The sequence below is a fragment of the Chiroxiphia lanceolata genome, chromosome 2 (genome assembly GCF_009829145.1).
Source record: "Chiroxiphia lanceolata isolate bChiLan1 chromosome 2, bChiLan1.pri, whole genome shotgun sequence".
Lineage (NCBI taxonomy): Eukaryota > Metazoa > Chordata > Aves > Passeriformes > Pipridae > Chiroxiphia > Chiroxiphia lanceolata.
In genome coordinates, this window is record NC_045638.1 from 94,856,248 (window position 1) to 94,872,764 (window position 16,517).

Below are 16,517 nucleotides of genomic sequence, written 5' to 3' on the forward strand. Positions count from 1 at the left end.
AGGGCGGGGCGCGGGCGGGGCGAGCCCAAGCACCGCCCCGGCAGCCGGAGGGCTCGGTGGGAGGACAGCGATGGCGACGTCGCTGCTGCTGCTGCTGCTCCTGCCGCTGCTTGCGGCCGCCGCCGCGTACCTGTGCTGCGTGCGGCGGCACACGGGCAGCGCGGGGGCCCTGCTGCTCCGCCGGGAGCCGCGCCGGGCCGGGGCACCGAGCCCGCCCCGGGACATCGTGAGCGCCGGGCCGGGCCGGGAGGGCGGGAGCGGGGCGGGAGCGGGAGAGCGGGGTCCGGCGCTCACCTCTCTCTCGTCTCCTCTCCGCAGTGGGCCCCGCGGCTGTGCGGCGCCGGGCTGCGCCTCTTCGTTCATGTGGCCAACACGGTGAGTCCGGGCCGGGCGAACACGGCGGTGAAGCTCGGGGAGAACCCGTCGGGGCCGAGGCTGCCGGGGGTTCGCCGCGGAGGCAAAACCCGCGTTCGCTGGGAGGTTGTGGCGCTCTGCGTGCTCTCGTGTTCACCCTGTCTCCCCCAGATGTGATGCCGTGGGGCTGAGAGCGCGGGCCTTTGGCTCAGGGTGTCATGTGTGTCTTTGGGTGCGGAGAGTCCAAAGTCGGTATCAAACTCGAAATACAGCTGCCACCAGCTTTCCTCGGACGTCAAGGGGTTTGGGCCCTTCAGCTCTCTGAGCAGGGTTTTTAGGAGGGTGCTGAAGGCGGCTGGCCCCCCGGTGCTCTCCTCGGGCGAGTTTGGGAGCCTGCGGGTTGATCCCCACTTTAGCAGGTGCAGAGGAGGCGGGAGCGCTCTGTGTCAGGGTGGGAGGTGAGAAAAGCCTGCGGCTCCTGGACACTGCCCACCTTGCAGCAGCTTCTGCCTGAAAGCAGATGGATTTTGTTGCTGCTGCTTGGCCTTTTGAGCCAGTATCAAGATAGGCATGAAAGTTTGTTTCAGCAGTGTGATCTGTTACAGAGCTTGGTGTCCGGCTGGGCATGGAATGAAAGCTAGGAGTAGGCTGTGTTTGTTTGTGGGAATATCTTACAAGTGTCTTTCTTCCAAGATATAACGATCAGAATACCTTGTTATGCTTTGCTTTGTGGCACGGTAAAGGGGCTTGCTTCATTTCCTGACATTTCCTTTGGAGGCGGGACTTGAGATTCTCAATCTCCTACAGGATTATGCTGTATTAGTTTAGATGTAGATTAGGAACAATGCATTTTCAAAAAAGATGCTGTAATTCTTATGCAATGTGTGAGATAACATACCACTTCATGGGTCTAGCTGTGTGAGCCTTGCATCAGGCTTACACTGTATTTGTGCATCCCATAACATGTTTTTGAAGTCCATTGTTGAGCTATTAAGACAGGTTCCAGCCTGGCTGGAACCAGGCTGGTCTCTTTGGGACTGCTGGTGCTTCCACTCAGAATCAGAGTATTCAAAGAATGTTTTCAGCCATCTGCTACCATAAAGTTTCTAAATATCTCATGCTTTTCCAAGTTGACTCGTTTTATTGCAGGAACTGGTTGAGAGACAGTGATAAATAAGCACTGTGATAAATAAAATAATAAGCTTCTGCCTTATCCAATATTTGCATAGTCTGTGCAACATGAGGAAAGTAATGGATGGGAGCTATATAGATGCTTCTTAACAGTGTTGCAGCCTTCAGATGCAGGCTTTCGTGCTGAGTTGGGAAAAGACAAAAGCAGGAGAGCCAGAAGGATACACTCATTATATAAACATGAGAGGTGGGAGAAAGCCTTTTAGGCCATTTTTGTGGTGTGAAATACAAGTGTTTGTGCTGTTTCTTTACTGCTTGGCATTGCATGCTCTCTAGGATGCTGCAAGCCTGCAGTAATTGTGAGCATGTTCAGCATTCCTTGTCTAGTGAAGAAGGTGTTCAGGTCAAAGTTGCTGCAAACCAACATTTCTACTTACTTTTTTTCTAGGCTTTTGGACAGATCTGCTTATTGCCATTCTTAATGAGGTAAGAGTGGGGAGTTTTTGCCCTCCTGCAAGTTTCTTTTTTTTTTTTTCTTTTTTCATTTTTTGGTTTAAGGTACTCACGTTGCACACAGCTTTTAGGTTATCTGACATGACATTTTCTAGGAGGAAAGCTGCATAACTTGATTGGAGAGTGAGGAAGATTATTTCATAGATGTTGTTTACTAGATTATTTTTTTAACTATTCTCATTTGAGTGGGTTTTTATCAGAAGAAATTAACCTTTTTTCATGCTCAGGCAGGTGCACAGAAACTGTATTAGTCAGCTTGCCTCTTTGCCTTTTGTTTGCCTTTGTGTCTTTTTGCCTTTACTCTTTTGTTAAAGGACAGTCTTTCTTTCAACGGTCGTGGATGTGCAAATATGCTGTGTTTATCACCAACAGCAGTAAAAGAATAGTAATAGTGGGGAAATGAGGCCAGACATAAAGTTCAGAGATTTTAGTAAGTCCTTTTTAAAGATGTTCACTATTTTAGGTCAGCCTTTCCTCTTTCACACTTACGTTTTTGTTCAGAAACTGCTTTCAGGTGTGCATTGTACAAAGAGCCTATCAGGTAGGAGGTGTCAGGAACCCCAGGCTCACACTTGGTTCCCATAGTTTGCCCATCACTTTAAGGGTCATCTATGCAGATCCCAGGACACTGAAAAATGTGTTACCTCTGAATTTTATTTGGACATGGGCTTTATGAGTGAATCAAACCCAGACAAGTGTCACTGCTGTTATACATCAGATCATTCCTCGACATCTGTGACAGGGTCTTAATTTCCTCACTTTATGTGTTCCAAGCTATGGATTTATGCTGCAATCCCTTTGTATTTGGTTGCAAACAAACTGTGTTGAAGCAGGTCATGGAAAAGTCTGAAGAGGTGCTTGTTTTAACAGGATTAGTGGTTGAATGTATGGCTTATACTACTTTCCCTTTTTATTTTCCTCTTCATCCCTATCTTTATTGGTCTGTGTATGATATGTCCAATTAAAGTGAATCGAAAAATTTTGCCATTTCTTTCCCATCTTGGGTTTACAGAGGCTGGCTGGTCTTATGTCAAGAGGTAGGAGGCTTTGTTAAGCAAGCAGAATAGATTTGACGCTGCCTTTAGGAAAGATGTAAGAGAGATTAGCTTGTAGCTGTTGAAACTGTTGCCACTCCCTGCTGTGAAAGCAGACTGCTAACACAAAGTGTTCTTGGGTAAGGTTCCTTCTGAACAGTCTGAAAAATTAGTCATGGTAGAGATTGCAGACTCTGGCAATGACTCTCTCTCTTTCAGAGTGAACAACTTCTCTCTTATGCGATCACTTGACATTCATGAAGATCCCACGTTTATCCCGGAGGTTGCTGCGGAGGTTACAGGAGACAAGTCTGAGGCTAAAAGCACTTCAGATGTTATCAAGCAGCTGATAGATGGAAGGTCGGTATGTGTTGTGTAAGAGTGAAGTGGAAGAATACGCGTGTTGGCACTGTTATATTAGTGGGAAGCTGTCATTGTCAGTAATTTAGATTTGTTTTTTTTCCACGCCCAGCCACTTTACAAAACAAATACTGCTGTCAGTCATCTTTCCTTTTGCACCTTATAGATCGCCAGTAATTACATGCAATGTGAAAATGCTCCAGGCTGCAGGAGTCTGCCTGCTGGGGAGAGACTAAAATCTGCCCTTGCCAGTGCCCTGTTTGCACTATTAGAGCAGATGCACTTAGTGGTTGACCAGCCAGTGTATAGGTCCCTTTAAGTGAGTTTGCAGGTGTGCTGTTTCTTGCCTGCAGGGAGTCTCAAAGAGAACACCAGGGTTGCTTGGAAGGGAGAAGGAATGCAGGTTTTAAAAGAAAAATGTGCACAAGAAATTAGCTTTGTTAGTGAGTGAGAAATGGTCTCTTGCTTAAGTGGTAGAGCCATCTGGTTTTTAAGCAGTTTGCTGATGTGTATCCTTGTGTGTGCTGGTTAGTGCCTTTTCCCACACCACACACCGTATGTGCTGCTAGCTGTCTCTGGATCTAACTGTGCCAGAGGTCCTGGGAGTAGGTTTATGAGTATATTTCAGCTAGTCTGTAATATTGCAGTGGTGAGTAGCAAATGTAAACCTGGAACATTTTGAACAGTTTAATGACTGCTGACTTTCAGTAGAAATATGAAAGAACTAGAACATACTGCTAAGACTGATCCCTTATTTCTGTGGCACCTTTAGCGTACGTGGTGTCTGGCACATGTGCAAAGCAGTGTTAGCTGCCATGCATAGGCCAGCTGTCCAGATGGTGTGCTGTGAGTGAGTGATGCCCAAACATAGATTGGGTGGTGATGCTGAAAGCTAAGGTCTAAACAGAGGTGGTTTTGATGGTTCACTGTTTTTCCTTTAATCCTGTCTTTGCAGGTCTGATTCTGCTAGGAATGGGTTTAGCTTCAAAGGGATCAAAGATTATCTGGAGTGCTACCGGTAGGTGAGAACAACCTGTCCCATGTGTTCCCCTACTGTGGGTTGCTACTGTTCCACAAGCTTTTAGGTGTATCTCTGTTAGCATTGTCTTTGAGGTGCCACTATTCCCTTTAGTAGAATAACGAAGGAAAGTCAGCTGGGAGAGCTGGCACAACTTTACAAGCCCTGTAAGGATATTTAAATGCCATTTTCTTTGGCTTATTGTCAGTTTTCTCTTGAGAGATTTCTACATACCTTATTTGCTCAAACACGACTGAGAAGTAGATGAAAGTTCATCTGGATTATGCAAGTTGCACAAACTGTGGGTCTCTGGTAAATCCCTTGGTTCCCCAGCTCCTTGTGCTCCTCTGAGTGTGACACTCAGTAAATATGTCCAGCTGGAAAGGGGCTGAAAGCACACTCCTGACTCTGAGGTTCTGTGAGCTGTTGGCTGCTTGATAATTCCTGGTTGCCTCTGGGACATGGGCCAGATGTGGAAGGCTCAGATAAATCTTCTTGTGCTCCTGGCACTTGTTCCTCAAGGGTCCCCTCTGCCACCAAGCTGCAGCCTTTTAGCAGAAGGCTGACACTGCAGTCTGGTGTTACAGGTGCATCCTGACTTTTGTGTCAGCCAGAGATAGGTGTGTTTGTGGTGAAACACAGCCTTTTGCCAGGAGACAGGGAAGGCCTGTTTCTTAAGGTGAGTTATGACTGTACTATTGGGAACCCCTTCTCTGTAATGGGAAGCCTGTATGAAGGGGCCTGGCCTCTTGGTCTTAGCTCATGGTAACTGGCAGTTTCATAACTTCAAGCTTTCAGGAGCTTGAGGACTCTGTAAAGCTGTCACCTGTTCATCTCTGTGATTTGGTGATTCAGGAGTATGTGGTAACTTTCCTAACTCTTGCCCTACTCTAAGGGCTGGGGACATGCTGTGTAGGCAAATTCTCTCCTTAAGGAAGGGAATCTCCTGTCTTGATGGTGTCAACCGTGTTGAAATCATCACCACGCAGAGATTCTTACCTAGTTCTTGCTTACACCTGTGACAGCTGCCATGTTGCTGTATGGGAGACAAACCCTGTGTGTGGATGTGGTGTGGGGAGGTCTTGTAACAAGGTCCCAACTTCTTCTGTCCTGTAGGAGTGGGAAGCTGACGCCATCTCAGGTAGCCAAGAACATCATTGCCATGCTGGAGGACTGCGACAAATCCACGCCCCCGCTCAGAGCAATAGTGCAATGGGACCGGGAGCAAATAATGCTGGTAATGTCTGCCTCTGGTAGGAAAGGGGCCTCTGCAACCCCAAGAGCAGTAGTATCCATTGGAAGGGTTAGAGGCTCTTCTACTGATACATTGCACAGCAAAATAAGTACATTTTTCCTTCTTCTGTGTTTAGAGGATTACAAACAAGTTTGTTTTCCTTCCTGCAAAGAGAGGTAGCATTAAAGCCATCCGTTTCTGCTGGATGACTATGTTTATATCAGGACTTCTGTGCTTATGTGGCATCCATTAGCACAGATGCTTCCAAGTAGTAGTTTCTCACGAGCATATGGTGGAAGAAAGAAACTTTGATAATTTGGCTTAGTAAAAGCCTGAGAAAGTCATTTTTGGTATCCATTCTGATATTGGTGAGGACCTTCAGCTTAGCTAAGTGTATATAACACATGGTGATTTTTTTATTCTGTGCAGATGGCTGAGGCCTCCACTACTCGTTACAGGAATAAATGTACCCTGTCTTATCTGGATGGCATCCCAGTGTGTCTGAAAGAAGAGCTCAAAGTGGTGAGTTTCCTTGTCTAGCTGCCAGTTCGTGCTGCAGGTGGTCAACCTGGGCAACTCACTGCAACAAGGTTTTGAGGTCAACTCCTCAGCAGAAGCCTGAGAATATGTTTGTAATAAGGGGTAGTATGTGGGTTTGCAATGAGTAGGATTAACAATTTTTGCAAGCTGAAGACAGATCTTGCATACGGCAGACGTGTTCCATATCTTGTACCGATCTCTTGAATCCATAGGGAGTAGAGTGTGGGTGTGGGAAGCGGTTTGTCGTATGATGAAATGAGAATGTATAAAAGCATCTGTAGTGGTGGGTGTAACTGTCTGTGTTTCTCGGGTGCTGACTCTGCTCCACTGGCAAAGCATCCCTCTCTCCTTACCTTAAAACATATGTGTCAGAAATATGCAAGTTATTTTGAAATTCCCTACTGACAAGGATTTTTACCTGTGGTCCAACAATAGTTACCAGTAAATGCTCCTGGCAGTGCCATCAGGCTGTCGTAGGCTCTGCAGAGACCTATCTGTAGGGTGGGAGTCCTGTTTATGTACAGATTCTTCTGCTGCCTCGAAGTGAAGAGTTCTTAGTATACCCTGGAAATAAGTCCATCTGGTATTTTGGCATTCGACTAATCTTGATGCCTTGTTTCAAAGCACTGCGGATCTGAATTGCTGTAGCTCTGTCCATAGAAACATGGAACAAGGAGCTGTGGGGCCAAGGTGATTGTTCTGCAGCCTCTGGGCATAGCAATCACATTGCTGAAGGGAGGCAGACTAAGACCATCTACATGTTTCTGCTCTGCTGTATCACAGTATGAAAAGGACTCCTCTGCATGAGAGAAGGGCCAAATATTGCAGGGTGAGGCATCCCTCGTAACAGAGACCAAAACAGGACAAGCTGAAGAGTGATGCTTCCTAGCCCTTACCTCCATGGGTCCCAATGTCTGGGATCTGTTGTGGTGTTGAAGTGTGCATGTGCAGCATGCACAGGGTTTTATGGGCATGTGTGCACTGTACCAGGGTTTTGGAATGAATAATAAGGTGTGTTCTTGCTAAGGTACCTTACCATCACCGAGCGGGAACAGTGTATCTTGGGACAGAGCCAGAAACAGAAGATGCTACTGTGGCCAAGAAGTTGCGAGAGGCTGGGGCTATCATTATTGGGGTCTCAAACATGCATGAACTAGGGACTGGAACAACTGGATGCAACCCTAATAGGTAAAAATCCCTTTCCTCTCTCTTCCCCCAGTCCAGAAATACCTATGGGACTGTCCAGAACTGGGAAGGATACAAAAATAAGGGCAAGCACGTGAGAATAAAACTGATGGAAACACCCCATACAGAGAGAACCCTGGGAGAGACCCAGCATTGTAGATTAGAGGATCAGAGTAGCTGTGGAAGCCTGAAGGCTCCTGAAACCAAAGGAAGGAGAGGATCTGAGTGTTGTCTGCTGAGTAAGGAACTTGGTTTGCCAGGCCTTACAGGCCTGGAGGTGTGAATATTTATAGGATGAATGGTAGACAAAAGCCATGACAGAAAACAAATAAATAGTACTGTAATGCTCAGCCACAGTAATGGCTGAAGGCCCAGAACAGTGAGAAAAAGGTACAGTTGTCTCAGAACATAGTGGTTTTGTTTCCTAGCTAAAAGAGGTTCACTGGAATTTGCTTTACTGTTGAGAATTCTTCACTATAGCCAAGATGAGAACTGCAGGTCCAGAGCAGTGGTCCTCACAGCCTTGATATGCCTTATGTAGAGCCACACTTCATGCACATGCAACTAGATGGAACTAGGGCTCCCCCTCTGCAGCAACAGCGGGCCAGGGCATTTCCTCACTGTGTGAGGTCAGCTGGATACCCAGCCACGTGCCAGACCTCTTTGGTGTCTGGAGGCTGTGGTCAGATTGGAGTCTTTGGGAGCTGCTGCTCTGAGATAAAGGGCAGAGGTGGGGATAATGACTTGCTTATCTGTAAGGATTGCTGGCCATCAACTGCTCTACCTTTTGGAATTGCTTAATGCCCTGTGGCATGCAGTAATGGCATGGTGCCATTGCAGACAGAAGAGCTGGAGCAGCATCTTTTCTCTTGCCTCGTGTCTGTCTCTTTTGGATCTGCTGCTTACACTAACGAGGTTGTACTCTTGGGGCAGAAGTCTTTTTTACGTTCTATTTTCTAGGGACATGGCTCTTTCTGAGATTAAATGATGTCTCTTTACCAAGAGATCAGAATCTCTGAGCTGTGTTTCTGGATCTTTTTCTGCACTGTAGTGCACGCAGTCCTTCCTAGGAAAAGATTAAACGCTCTTTGTTTTTACTTCAGGTACCACAAGATCCCTAGGAATCCCTACAAGCCTAACCACTTCACAGGTGGGAGCTCCAGTGGGTCAGCAGCAGCTGTGGCAGCAGGTAGGTGGTCCTACACGGAGCTCAGAGGTGGTGGGAGGAAGGTCCTGAGCCAAGGGACCTCAGGCATTTAGTTTTTATGAGGGGGTTTAGAAGCTGGAGGGAACTCCTGGCTAAACAGAGAGTTCTCTGTGCTGTCTTGGCTATAGCTGCTGGTAGAATGGACAGGGCAAAATGATGTCTCTTTGATCACAGGCTAATGTGTGGGTTTTTTGTAGGTCTCTGCCCGGTGGCTATTGGCACAGATGGAGGAGGCTCTGTGAGGATTCCTGCTTCATTCTGTGGTGTGGTGGGGCTGAAAGGTAGAGCTGTTTAATCATGGGGGGTGTGTTTGTCTGGTTGGTGTTTCAGACATAATGCCACAAACAAGTTGGGCACAGTCTGTTAATTCCTGTCCAAGTAAAACTTGACCAGAGAAACTCTGGAGTGTAATACCCCAGGAGGCATGCGGGTTAAGCTGGCAGCATGGAATTACTCTCTGTACTGGCTATTGAACGGATGTTCAGCTTAGTTAAATCAACTTACTTAAGTCAAATGCTAAACAAAGTATGCATGCTGCTTTTCATTTTCATCCACTTGCCCCTCTTCACTGTTCTTTCTGTGCTGGGAGGTGTTCCCAACATAGTTGAGTATCTGTATTGAGCTGGTGAAAAGTATCTCTACTCATGATAGGTTGCCATCACTCCAGTTACATGGAGAGGCTAATGCTGCTCAGATTTGTATCTGGAAAGTTAAACCTGGTAATATGCTTGTATAAAACCAGGATGTAGCCATTCCCTCTTATCTCAGTGTTACAAGAAGTAGCAATGCAGTTTTTGCAGTAAGAATTAATATAATCAAGGAAAATGTGCAGAGGACAGAAGAAATGCACAGGGCAGTGTCTACAGCATGGAACATGGTGAGGCAGGGTTGTCACTTGGAAGAGATGCTGGCTTTTGGGAATGGTTTATCATGCTGAAGTATCTCAGCTGCTTCATCTGAGACCAGATACTCAGCCATTACTCTCTTTCCATCCTTTGCATGTGGTCAACTTCACTAATTGTGATTCATCTGAGGAAGATAACGATGATGACAAAAATGTAACTGGTCAGAAAGACGATACAAGTACTTGCAGAAGGCAACTGGCGTTAGGCATGAAGTCTCATTGGTGAAGTGGGTGACATCTCCCATGGGATGGTGTCTGCTGCTGTTGATAATCCTGTTCCTCCATCTCCATCCTCCATACCATAAATGCTGCTTCTGCATATTTAAATGTGTATATTCCAAAATGTCCCTGCACATTTCCCCTCAACTAAATAATTTCTTAGGGCAAAACCCATTTCATTATTTACTGAATGCATCTGTTCCACCGATGAGTCAGATCATGGTCAGCAGAACAGGATACTGAAGGATGACTGACTGGACCCTGAAACAGTAGACATAAAAGTGACTGGCAGGGCTAGGTTGTTTACTGACTGGGTGCACCAGAGCCATCTGGTCAGCTTTTCCCTGTGACTGCTGATATCTAGCTAACTGCCCTTTCCTTGTTCTTCTAGGTACATTTGGGCGCATCAGTTGTCATGGCAGCTTGCCACTCTCCTACTCCACAGTCAGCATAGGTAAGAGGACTTGTGCTCCACTTCAGGGACCTTGATGTGGTCTTCTCACAGGGGAGGCAATCTGTACCTACAAATCATCTTGGGAGGAAGGTATATTTACCTCGTCACATTTTTATAACTGATCTGTCTTTTACAGGCCCTATCTGTACGTCAGTGGCAGATGCAGCCATTGTTTACAGTATCCTTGCTGAGCCAGATCCACTCTATCCATATGGTAGGTGAGCCCTCTCCATCCCTGAACCCAGATGCTCTGTCTTCCTAGAGGCATCCTAGTTAAAAGGAGGAACTCTTCTTTGTTCCCCGCAGGACTAAAACAGCCCAAAGCAACCCTATCTGATATGTGTGCTCCTGACCTGAAAGGCTTAAATCTGGGAGTGGACTGGACATTTTTTAAGGTGCCTATTCTATCTCACTCTGCTGCTTTGCGAAATGAGATTTTAAAGGAATATTATGTTCTCTTGTCTGTCATCATTAGAGCTTCTCATATTTAGTCTATAGTCGGAAGATAATATAGCCTGTGTGAAAACAGCAACATGGGCATTTTTTTCTAAGGCAGCCTTTTGAAAAGTCTGTTGGAGACATGAGCAAAGGTAACAACTACAGTTGATGGCAGAATGCTTCCTCACAGTGCTGATTCTATTGGAGAAAATGATTCTGAACTCATTATGAATGGCAATTAGTTTAAAATCAAATGAGGAAAATTAGTGTATCTGCTTGGTGACAATGCTGTAGCTGCTGAGTGCCAGTGTAGAAACTGGGCTTGCAAGCTAGTACTGCTTGGCAATTGTAATGCAACCCCACAAATGTTCTCAGAATTCTTCCCTGGAGGTAAAAAAAAGACTTACTGGCTCTGCCACTCTGCAGAGGAGGAAAAGACGATATTTCCTTTTCCTTGGGGTGTGAGCTGCAAGCTGTTCTCTTGGAGCAGGTGGCCTAAGGCAGTCTGGAGGGCTGTTTCATTACCATTAGGGACAGGAACGAGGAAGGCACCATAAGGACCGAAGTCCTGGTGAGTGTGCTCACCAAGAGGAGGGCACTTATTAAAGTCTACTTAGTTCTTTCCTCTTATTCTTTAGGCATGTGATGCTGAAGTCCTGTCCATCTGCGAGAAAGGTAAAGAGGAAAAGTCTGTAAGTCTCTTATTCTGCCTGATGTTATGGTATCACTTGGTGCTCCTTTTATGTATGCATTAAAAAGACCTCTCCTCAAGTCCTTAAAGACAGTTGCTTAAAGAGATCTGGCTGGACAAACAGCAGTAGCTTTGTGTTGGGGAAGACCTCCTGACTGCTGAGGGTTAAAAATCTCAGCGGTTGTAGGCTTGTGGGATTACAATGGAAGAATGCAGTCCAGTGTGCTCAGCCTCTGTCTGTATAAAGACAGATCTGTGCTCAGTAATACTTACTCCGCAAGCTTTAATGGTAAAAGACTTTTAAGGGAGGGCCTTGTTTCACAACATAATACTTAATAGTAAGACAGTCCTGAGTCTTTGTGATGTATCCAGTCCTGTGGCATTTCCTTGAAAGCAGCCAAAGGGTGCCTTTAGAGTGGCTTTGTCAGAGTTTAGACTAAGTAAAATTGACCCTGGAGAGTATTTGGGGGTGGGGGAGAAGGACTACAATGGTTAGTATAGTAGTTGGCCTCCTGTGCATTGGAGCTGAGATAGTTCACAGTATTCAGGCTTTGCCTGGATTTTCTTCAGCCTCCTTATTTCCAAAGACACACTTCTATAGTATTTTCTTAGTAGAGCTGCACCATAGGCCAGTAAAATAGGCAAGCTTGGGTATGTATTTATGAATACATTGGGGTCAAAGAAAGGATTCTTTTTAGACTGCAAAAGATTCGCTTTTCCTGAAGTTTTGGTGTTCAGCCTTGTTAAAATGCATCAGGATTTAGTGACCCTGTACTGTTGACCCGATCTCTTGAGTATCTCCCGGGTTCCTCCACCATTATGGTTCAGAAGAAGCTCTGAATGGAAATCTCATGATGCTAAATAATCACTTCATGCTGATAGAATAGCGGTCATGTGAAGTGCTCAGGGAAGCATTGGCAGTCCACCTTTTACTCTTTGGCTTAACTGAGGGGCTGGAGGGAGAGAGTGAACTTGTCCTAGAGCTGCTAAGTTAAGAACCTGTGGGCAAGCCCCTACCCCTGCCCTGTTGGAATACTGAGATCTCCTTAAGCTTTTACCTGTGAGAAGCAGCTGCAGCAGCCTGCATGCCACGTGGTGCACTGAAGGTGCTTGTGGCCTGTGGGGGTCTCTAATTTGGCAAGGGGTTGGAGATTTGCAGCCCTTCTGTGCAGCCTGGTGAACTCAGGGATGCTGTCTGTGCTTTACCTGTTCTGTACACAGCGGTGGAGCACCTGCAGAGTTTGGGAGCCAGTGTGGTTGAAGTCTCTCTTCCAGAGATGGAGGAAGCTCGAGTAGCACATGTAATCTGCATTCTCAGCGAGATGAGAGACTTCCTGCAACCTGACTTCAATAAACATTTCCAGGAAATGGTAAGTAGTAGCAGCTTGGAGCAATGGCAGTAGTTGTCCTGGGCTGATGCAGCATAAATATCATGTCAGTGAGAAACCTGAGGCTCTCCTTCTTTTATGACAAACTACCTGTTGGATGACTACCAGTACAGGAGAACAGACCTGGAAGAGAACTCCTGGGCTGTCACAATTCAGTTTCTTGCAAGCAGAACCTTGATCAGTGTTTTTTATTTCAGAATTTGGACACTCGGGCTAACCTGGCCTTGGCTTGCCAGTTCACAGCTCTGGATTATATTACGGTAAGGAACACAGTGTGGTGAAGGCTGAAGGGAGGTACCTAGTGAAATTTTACAGGTGGGGTAGAGGCTTAACTTCCCCATACACGTGGGAAGATGTCACCCAGCTCTAACTGCTCTCAGCTGTGAAAGCATGCTGAATGGTGGGGCACCACAGAGGACACGCCACCTGTCCTGCATCATGATTCCAGATTGCAGGAACGGTGTCTTGCAAAGGTAGAGGCTCTAATGGGCAGTCTGTCAACATCAAACATGAGCCTCGTGACCCAAGAGGTTCTGGTCAGACACTGTTCTCTCTGCTTGCAGGCAAATCGGCAGAGAACTCGGAGCATGGGATTTTTGCGAGAGATCTTCAGCACTGTGAACTGTATCCTTACACCAGGTATTGCCATTCTTGGCCAAAGAGCCAGTCCCCAACAGCTCTGTGGTGCCTTTTAAGAACAGTCACTCCATTAACTTTCCCACCTCAATTTTTAAGAGTATGACTTCTGTGCAAATACTTTGCTGTGCCTCAAGCCTTTAGAGGATAACGCAGCCTGGTTAGAAAGACTGCTGTGTATTTCTAGATTTACTGCTTGTATCCATGGCAGTGACAAATTCCCCCTTGGTGCTCGAGACAGGAGCTATAGAGCCGGCACATATGCACAGGAGGGACTGGATATGTACTTATGTATGCAGTGTTCTTGCTCTAAATACAAGCTACCTGCTTTATTCGTAAATCCCAGCAACTTGCATGAGTTTGCATCACCACTGTGATATCAAACATGTGGCTTTAGTGAACTGAGCTGTTCTTTAAAGATTGCCCACTGTCTGACTCTTCTTTTGCTCTTTAAGCACTGCATTAGGTTGCCCAGAGAGCCTGTGGAATCTTCATCCCTGGGAATATTCAAAAGCCATTTGGACATGGTCCTGGGAAACCTGAGCTAGCTGACCATTCTTGAGTCAGAAAGGTTAGACAGGATGACTTCTTGAGGTCCCTTTTCATTACAGTCATTTTGTGATTCCTCCACAGCTGTTCCTTGCACTGCCCCAAGAATTTATGAATCTGACCTCTTGACTGGGAGCAGCGATATGTCCTTCACAGTCCGGTCCATGAGGTAAGAACAATGTTACTTGCAGTACACAAACAAAAGTTTGGGAACAGCTGGAGACTAGCTGCACCAACTGAAGAAGCTCAGGCTGTAAGGCAGGAGAGATGATGCTAGCTGCCTCTCCCAAAAAAGGATGAATTTGCTGCTGTCCCAAGTCAAGAATGCTGATTACAGCTTTTCCCCCCAGGTTCATGCAGCTTGGTAACTTCACTGGGATACCAGGCATTGTGGTCCCCATTGGATATTCTACTGCTGGGCTTCCTATCAACCTCCAGGCAAGTACTGGATTTTTGTTGAAAACTGGGTCACAAAATCCCCAGCTGGATTTGTCCTGAGCCACTTATAACCAGGTTCCTGCTGTTCCACACAGCTCATTTGAGGAGTTGGCAGCTATAGAAATAGAATTTTTAACTTGTGGGTGATTTGCCTCAGAGTAACTCACTCCTGAAGGGCAGAGGGACTCTTCAGGTATCTTTGAGATAGATTTCTTTCCCTGGCTACTTGCATCAGTACCCAATATTTGTCACTACTCTTTCCTCTCTTATTTCTCTTTTCCTTTAAGTCCTTCCCTCTTGAAATGGGTCTTATGTAATGGAAAGGTCCCTGTCTTGCAATTGGAAGTCACACAGCTGCCTTTATCCCAAATGCAGTGATGTCATACTTACTGGGGTAAAAGGGGAAAACTTGTCTTTTTGTGCTGTTGGGGGGGTGGGAGGGAAATTCTGTTTTCTGTTATGTATTCTGGGGCTTTCAAGAGTGTCTATATGTGATGATGCTACTTTGTTTGTTTTTTTTCCCCTCCTTTCACTCTCTGCTTCTCTCATCTTCTCCCAGGTCATGGCAAAATGGTGGGATGAAGCTGTTCTTCTGAGGATTGGCCTAAAGCTAGAGCAGTTCCGTTCCCAGACCAAAAAACCATCCATTTATTATGACATCCTCGCATGATAGAGTGACCAAGTTGGGGATTAAGTCTTTTTTTTTCCCCTAGTCTGACCTGACCAAGTATTAAGAGTGGACTTGTTTTCAATGTTCATCTGAAAGGCTTAGTAGCAGGCTCATTTGAGGAATGGGGACGAACCACTGATCTAAGCAGGCACTGATGCTGAGCAGACACAATTTCTGCTCCCTGCTTGTCAGATGGCCTCGTTTACACTGGGGAGACCAACTGCGCTAGTTCCTTGCTTTGTTTTTGCAGGGGAAGCTGCAACTATCTTCTGCAATTTCTTCCCACGTAGGGGTCTTGTGTACAGATGGAAGACAATTGCATCCTCAGGACTGCATGCAGGTAGTTCATACTACTGTACATGGAAAGGTACAATCTCTAGGCCTTAAACCTTCCAATGGAACTTCTCCTGCTCGAGGATATAACAAAGGTCCTGTTTTTGAAGGGGAAGTGCAGCGAATAATGCTTAGCTCTCTTGGAATGAGGAGGCTCTTAACACACCTGCAATCAGGCAGTGTTTGTTTTGGCCCTGTACTTAGTCCCTGAGAGCAAAGCAGAAATCCCGTAGGTACGGAAGTGCCGCTGTGCTTGTCCCTCATACTGCCAACACTGTGGGTATGCTCACTGCCTGAGAGTCCTGCCTGCCTTCAGCCTTGCATGGAAGGGAAGGAAAAATCAGAGCAGGAACCCTCATTAACTCCGACCCAAAACCCTGTTTCAGGGTTCTGGCTTTCCTTTGCACATCTCTATTTCCCAAGCTAAGACCTGGAGAGTCTCTTTTCTCCCGCTGGTTGCTTGAGTATAAGCCTACTATCATTTAGATGTCCAAACAGAAGAAACTACTTGATAATGCAGAGAAAGCACTAAGAGTGCTGAGGCAGCTATTAGAAACAGCTGAAATTTGTAGGAAATGCTACTGAACTACTGCAAAAGTTGAGGCTGGATGCAAGAAAGTGTTGCACAAAGCCACATGCAGCAAAGAGCCTGCTCTAGATAAGATGCCAGCCTTCTCTTATCCCAAAAGTACTTCCTGAAGTAATCACGGTAGAATTAAGACATGGATTACTACATAAAGCATGGCATGGCTCTAAGCCACAGTACTGTGTTTTACTGAAAGGCTTCAGGCTGTAGGTTCACGAGTACCTGTGTCCTGCCAGCAGCACTAGGGCCACATGAAAGAAGAAAAGGCCTAGGAGCAACTAAACCTAAGCATTTGTGTTCATTTCAGGGTAGCTTGGGGTTAATGCTCAGAGGCATCTCCTGTTGCCTACCTTATCAGGTATCCTGGGCTTGTGGTCAGGCTGCTGGAGGAGCTGCCCTACAGACAGCAGCAGAGATCACTTGTGTTCTTACGTTGCTTGGAAGGAAAGAAGCAGCAGAAAGTAGTTGCAGTTTCTCCCAAACTCAGTAGAGTTTTGGGGGTTTTTTTTCCCCATACCTATCCACTGTTTAACCATAGCTAGCTCTTTACTAATGGCTGAAGTTAAGTCAGATGGCATCTGAATGGAAGAACTTGCACTACCATCTCCTTAATTACCTGAGTTAAAGCATCAACT

At 46.2% G+C, this 16,517-nt stretch overlaps 1 protein-coding gene across 2 annotated transcripts; it reads left to right on the forward strand.

Moving 5' to 3' along the window:
• The first annotated feature begins 48 nt into the window (after nucleotides 1-48).
• LOC116782435 (fatty acid amide hydrolase-like) lies at nucleotides 49-15,879 on the forward strand. 2 transcript variants are annotated; one of them, XM_032679105.1, is made up of 20 exons: nucleotides 49-226; nucleotides 319-375; nucleotides 1,934-1,971; nucleotides 3,252-3,392; nucleotides 4,348-4,410; nucleotides 5,527-5,647; nucleotides 6,074-6,166; nucleotides 7,212-7,372; nucleotides 8,473-8,558; nucleotides 8,774-8,857; nucleotides 10,091-10,153; nucleotides 10,290-10,367; nucleotides 10,460-10,548; nucleotides 11,230-11,266; nucleotides 12,504-12,652; nucleotides 12,868-12,930; nucleotides 13,234-13,309; nucleotides 13,940-14,024; nucleotides 14,206-14,293; nucleotides 14,853-15,879. In XM_032679105.1, exons 1-20 carry the CDS (start codon nucleotides 71-73, stop codon nucleotides 14,961-14,963), a joined length of 1,839 nt encoding a protein of 612 aa, XP_032534996.1. In that variant the 5' UTR covers nucleotides 49-70; the 3' UTR covers nucleotides 14,964-15,879. The 2 variants fall into 2 exon arrangements, with proteins under 2 accessions (XP_032534996.1, XP_032534997.1); XM_032679106.1 differs by lacking the exons at nucleotides 49-226; nucleotides 319-375 and adding an exon at nucleotides 392-812.
• Nucleotides 15,880-16,517: the final 638 nt, after the last annotated feature.

What these genes read in the sequence shown, in the direction of transcription:
- LOC116782435 (XM_032679105.1), top strand. Translation starts at nt 71, where the DNA reads ATGGCGACGTCGCTGCTGCTGCTGCTGCTCCTGCCGCTGCTTGCGGCC. An exon ending in CGAGCCCGCCCCGGGACATC is followed by an intron (nt 227 to 318) that starts GTGAGCGCCGGG and finishes TCCTCTCCGCAG; the next exon opens with TGGGCCCCGCGGCTGTGCGG. An exon ending in CAGCTCTGGATTATATTACG is followed by an intron (nt 12,931 to 13,233) that starts GTAAGGAACACA and finishes CTCTGCTTGCAG; the next exon opens with GCAAATCGGCAGAGAACTCG.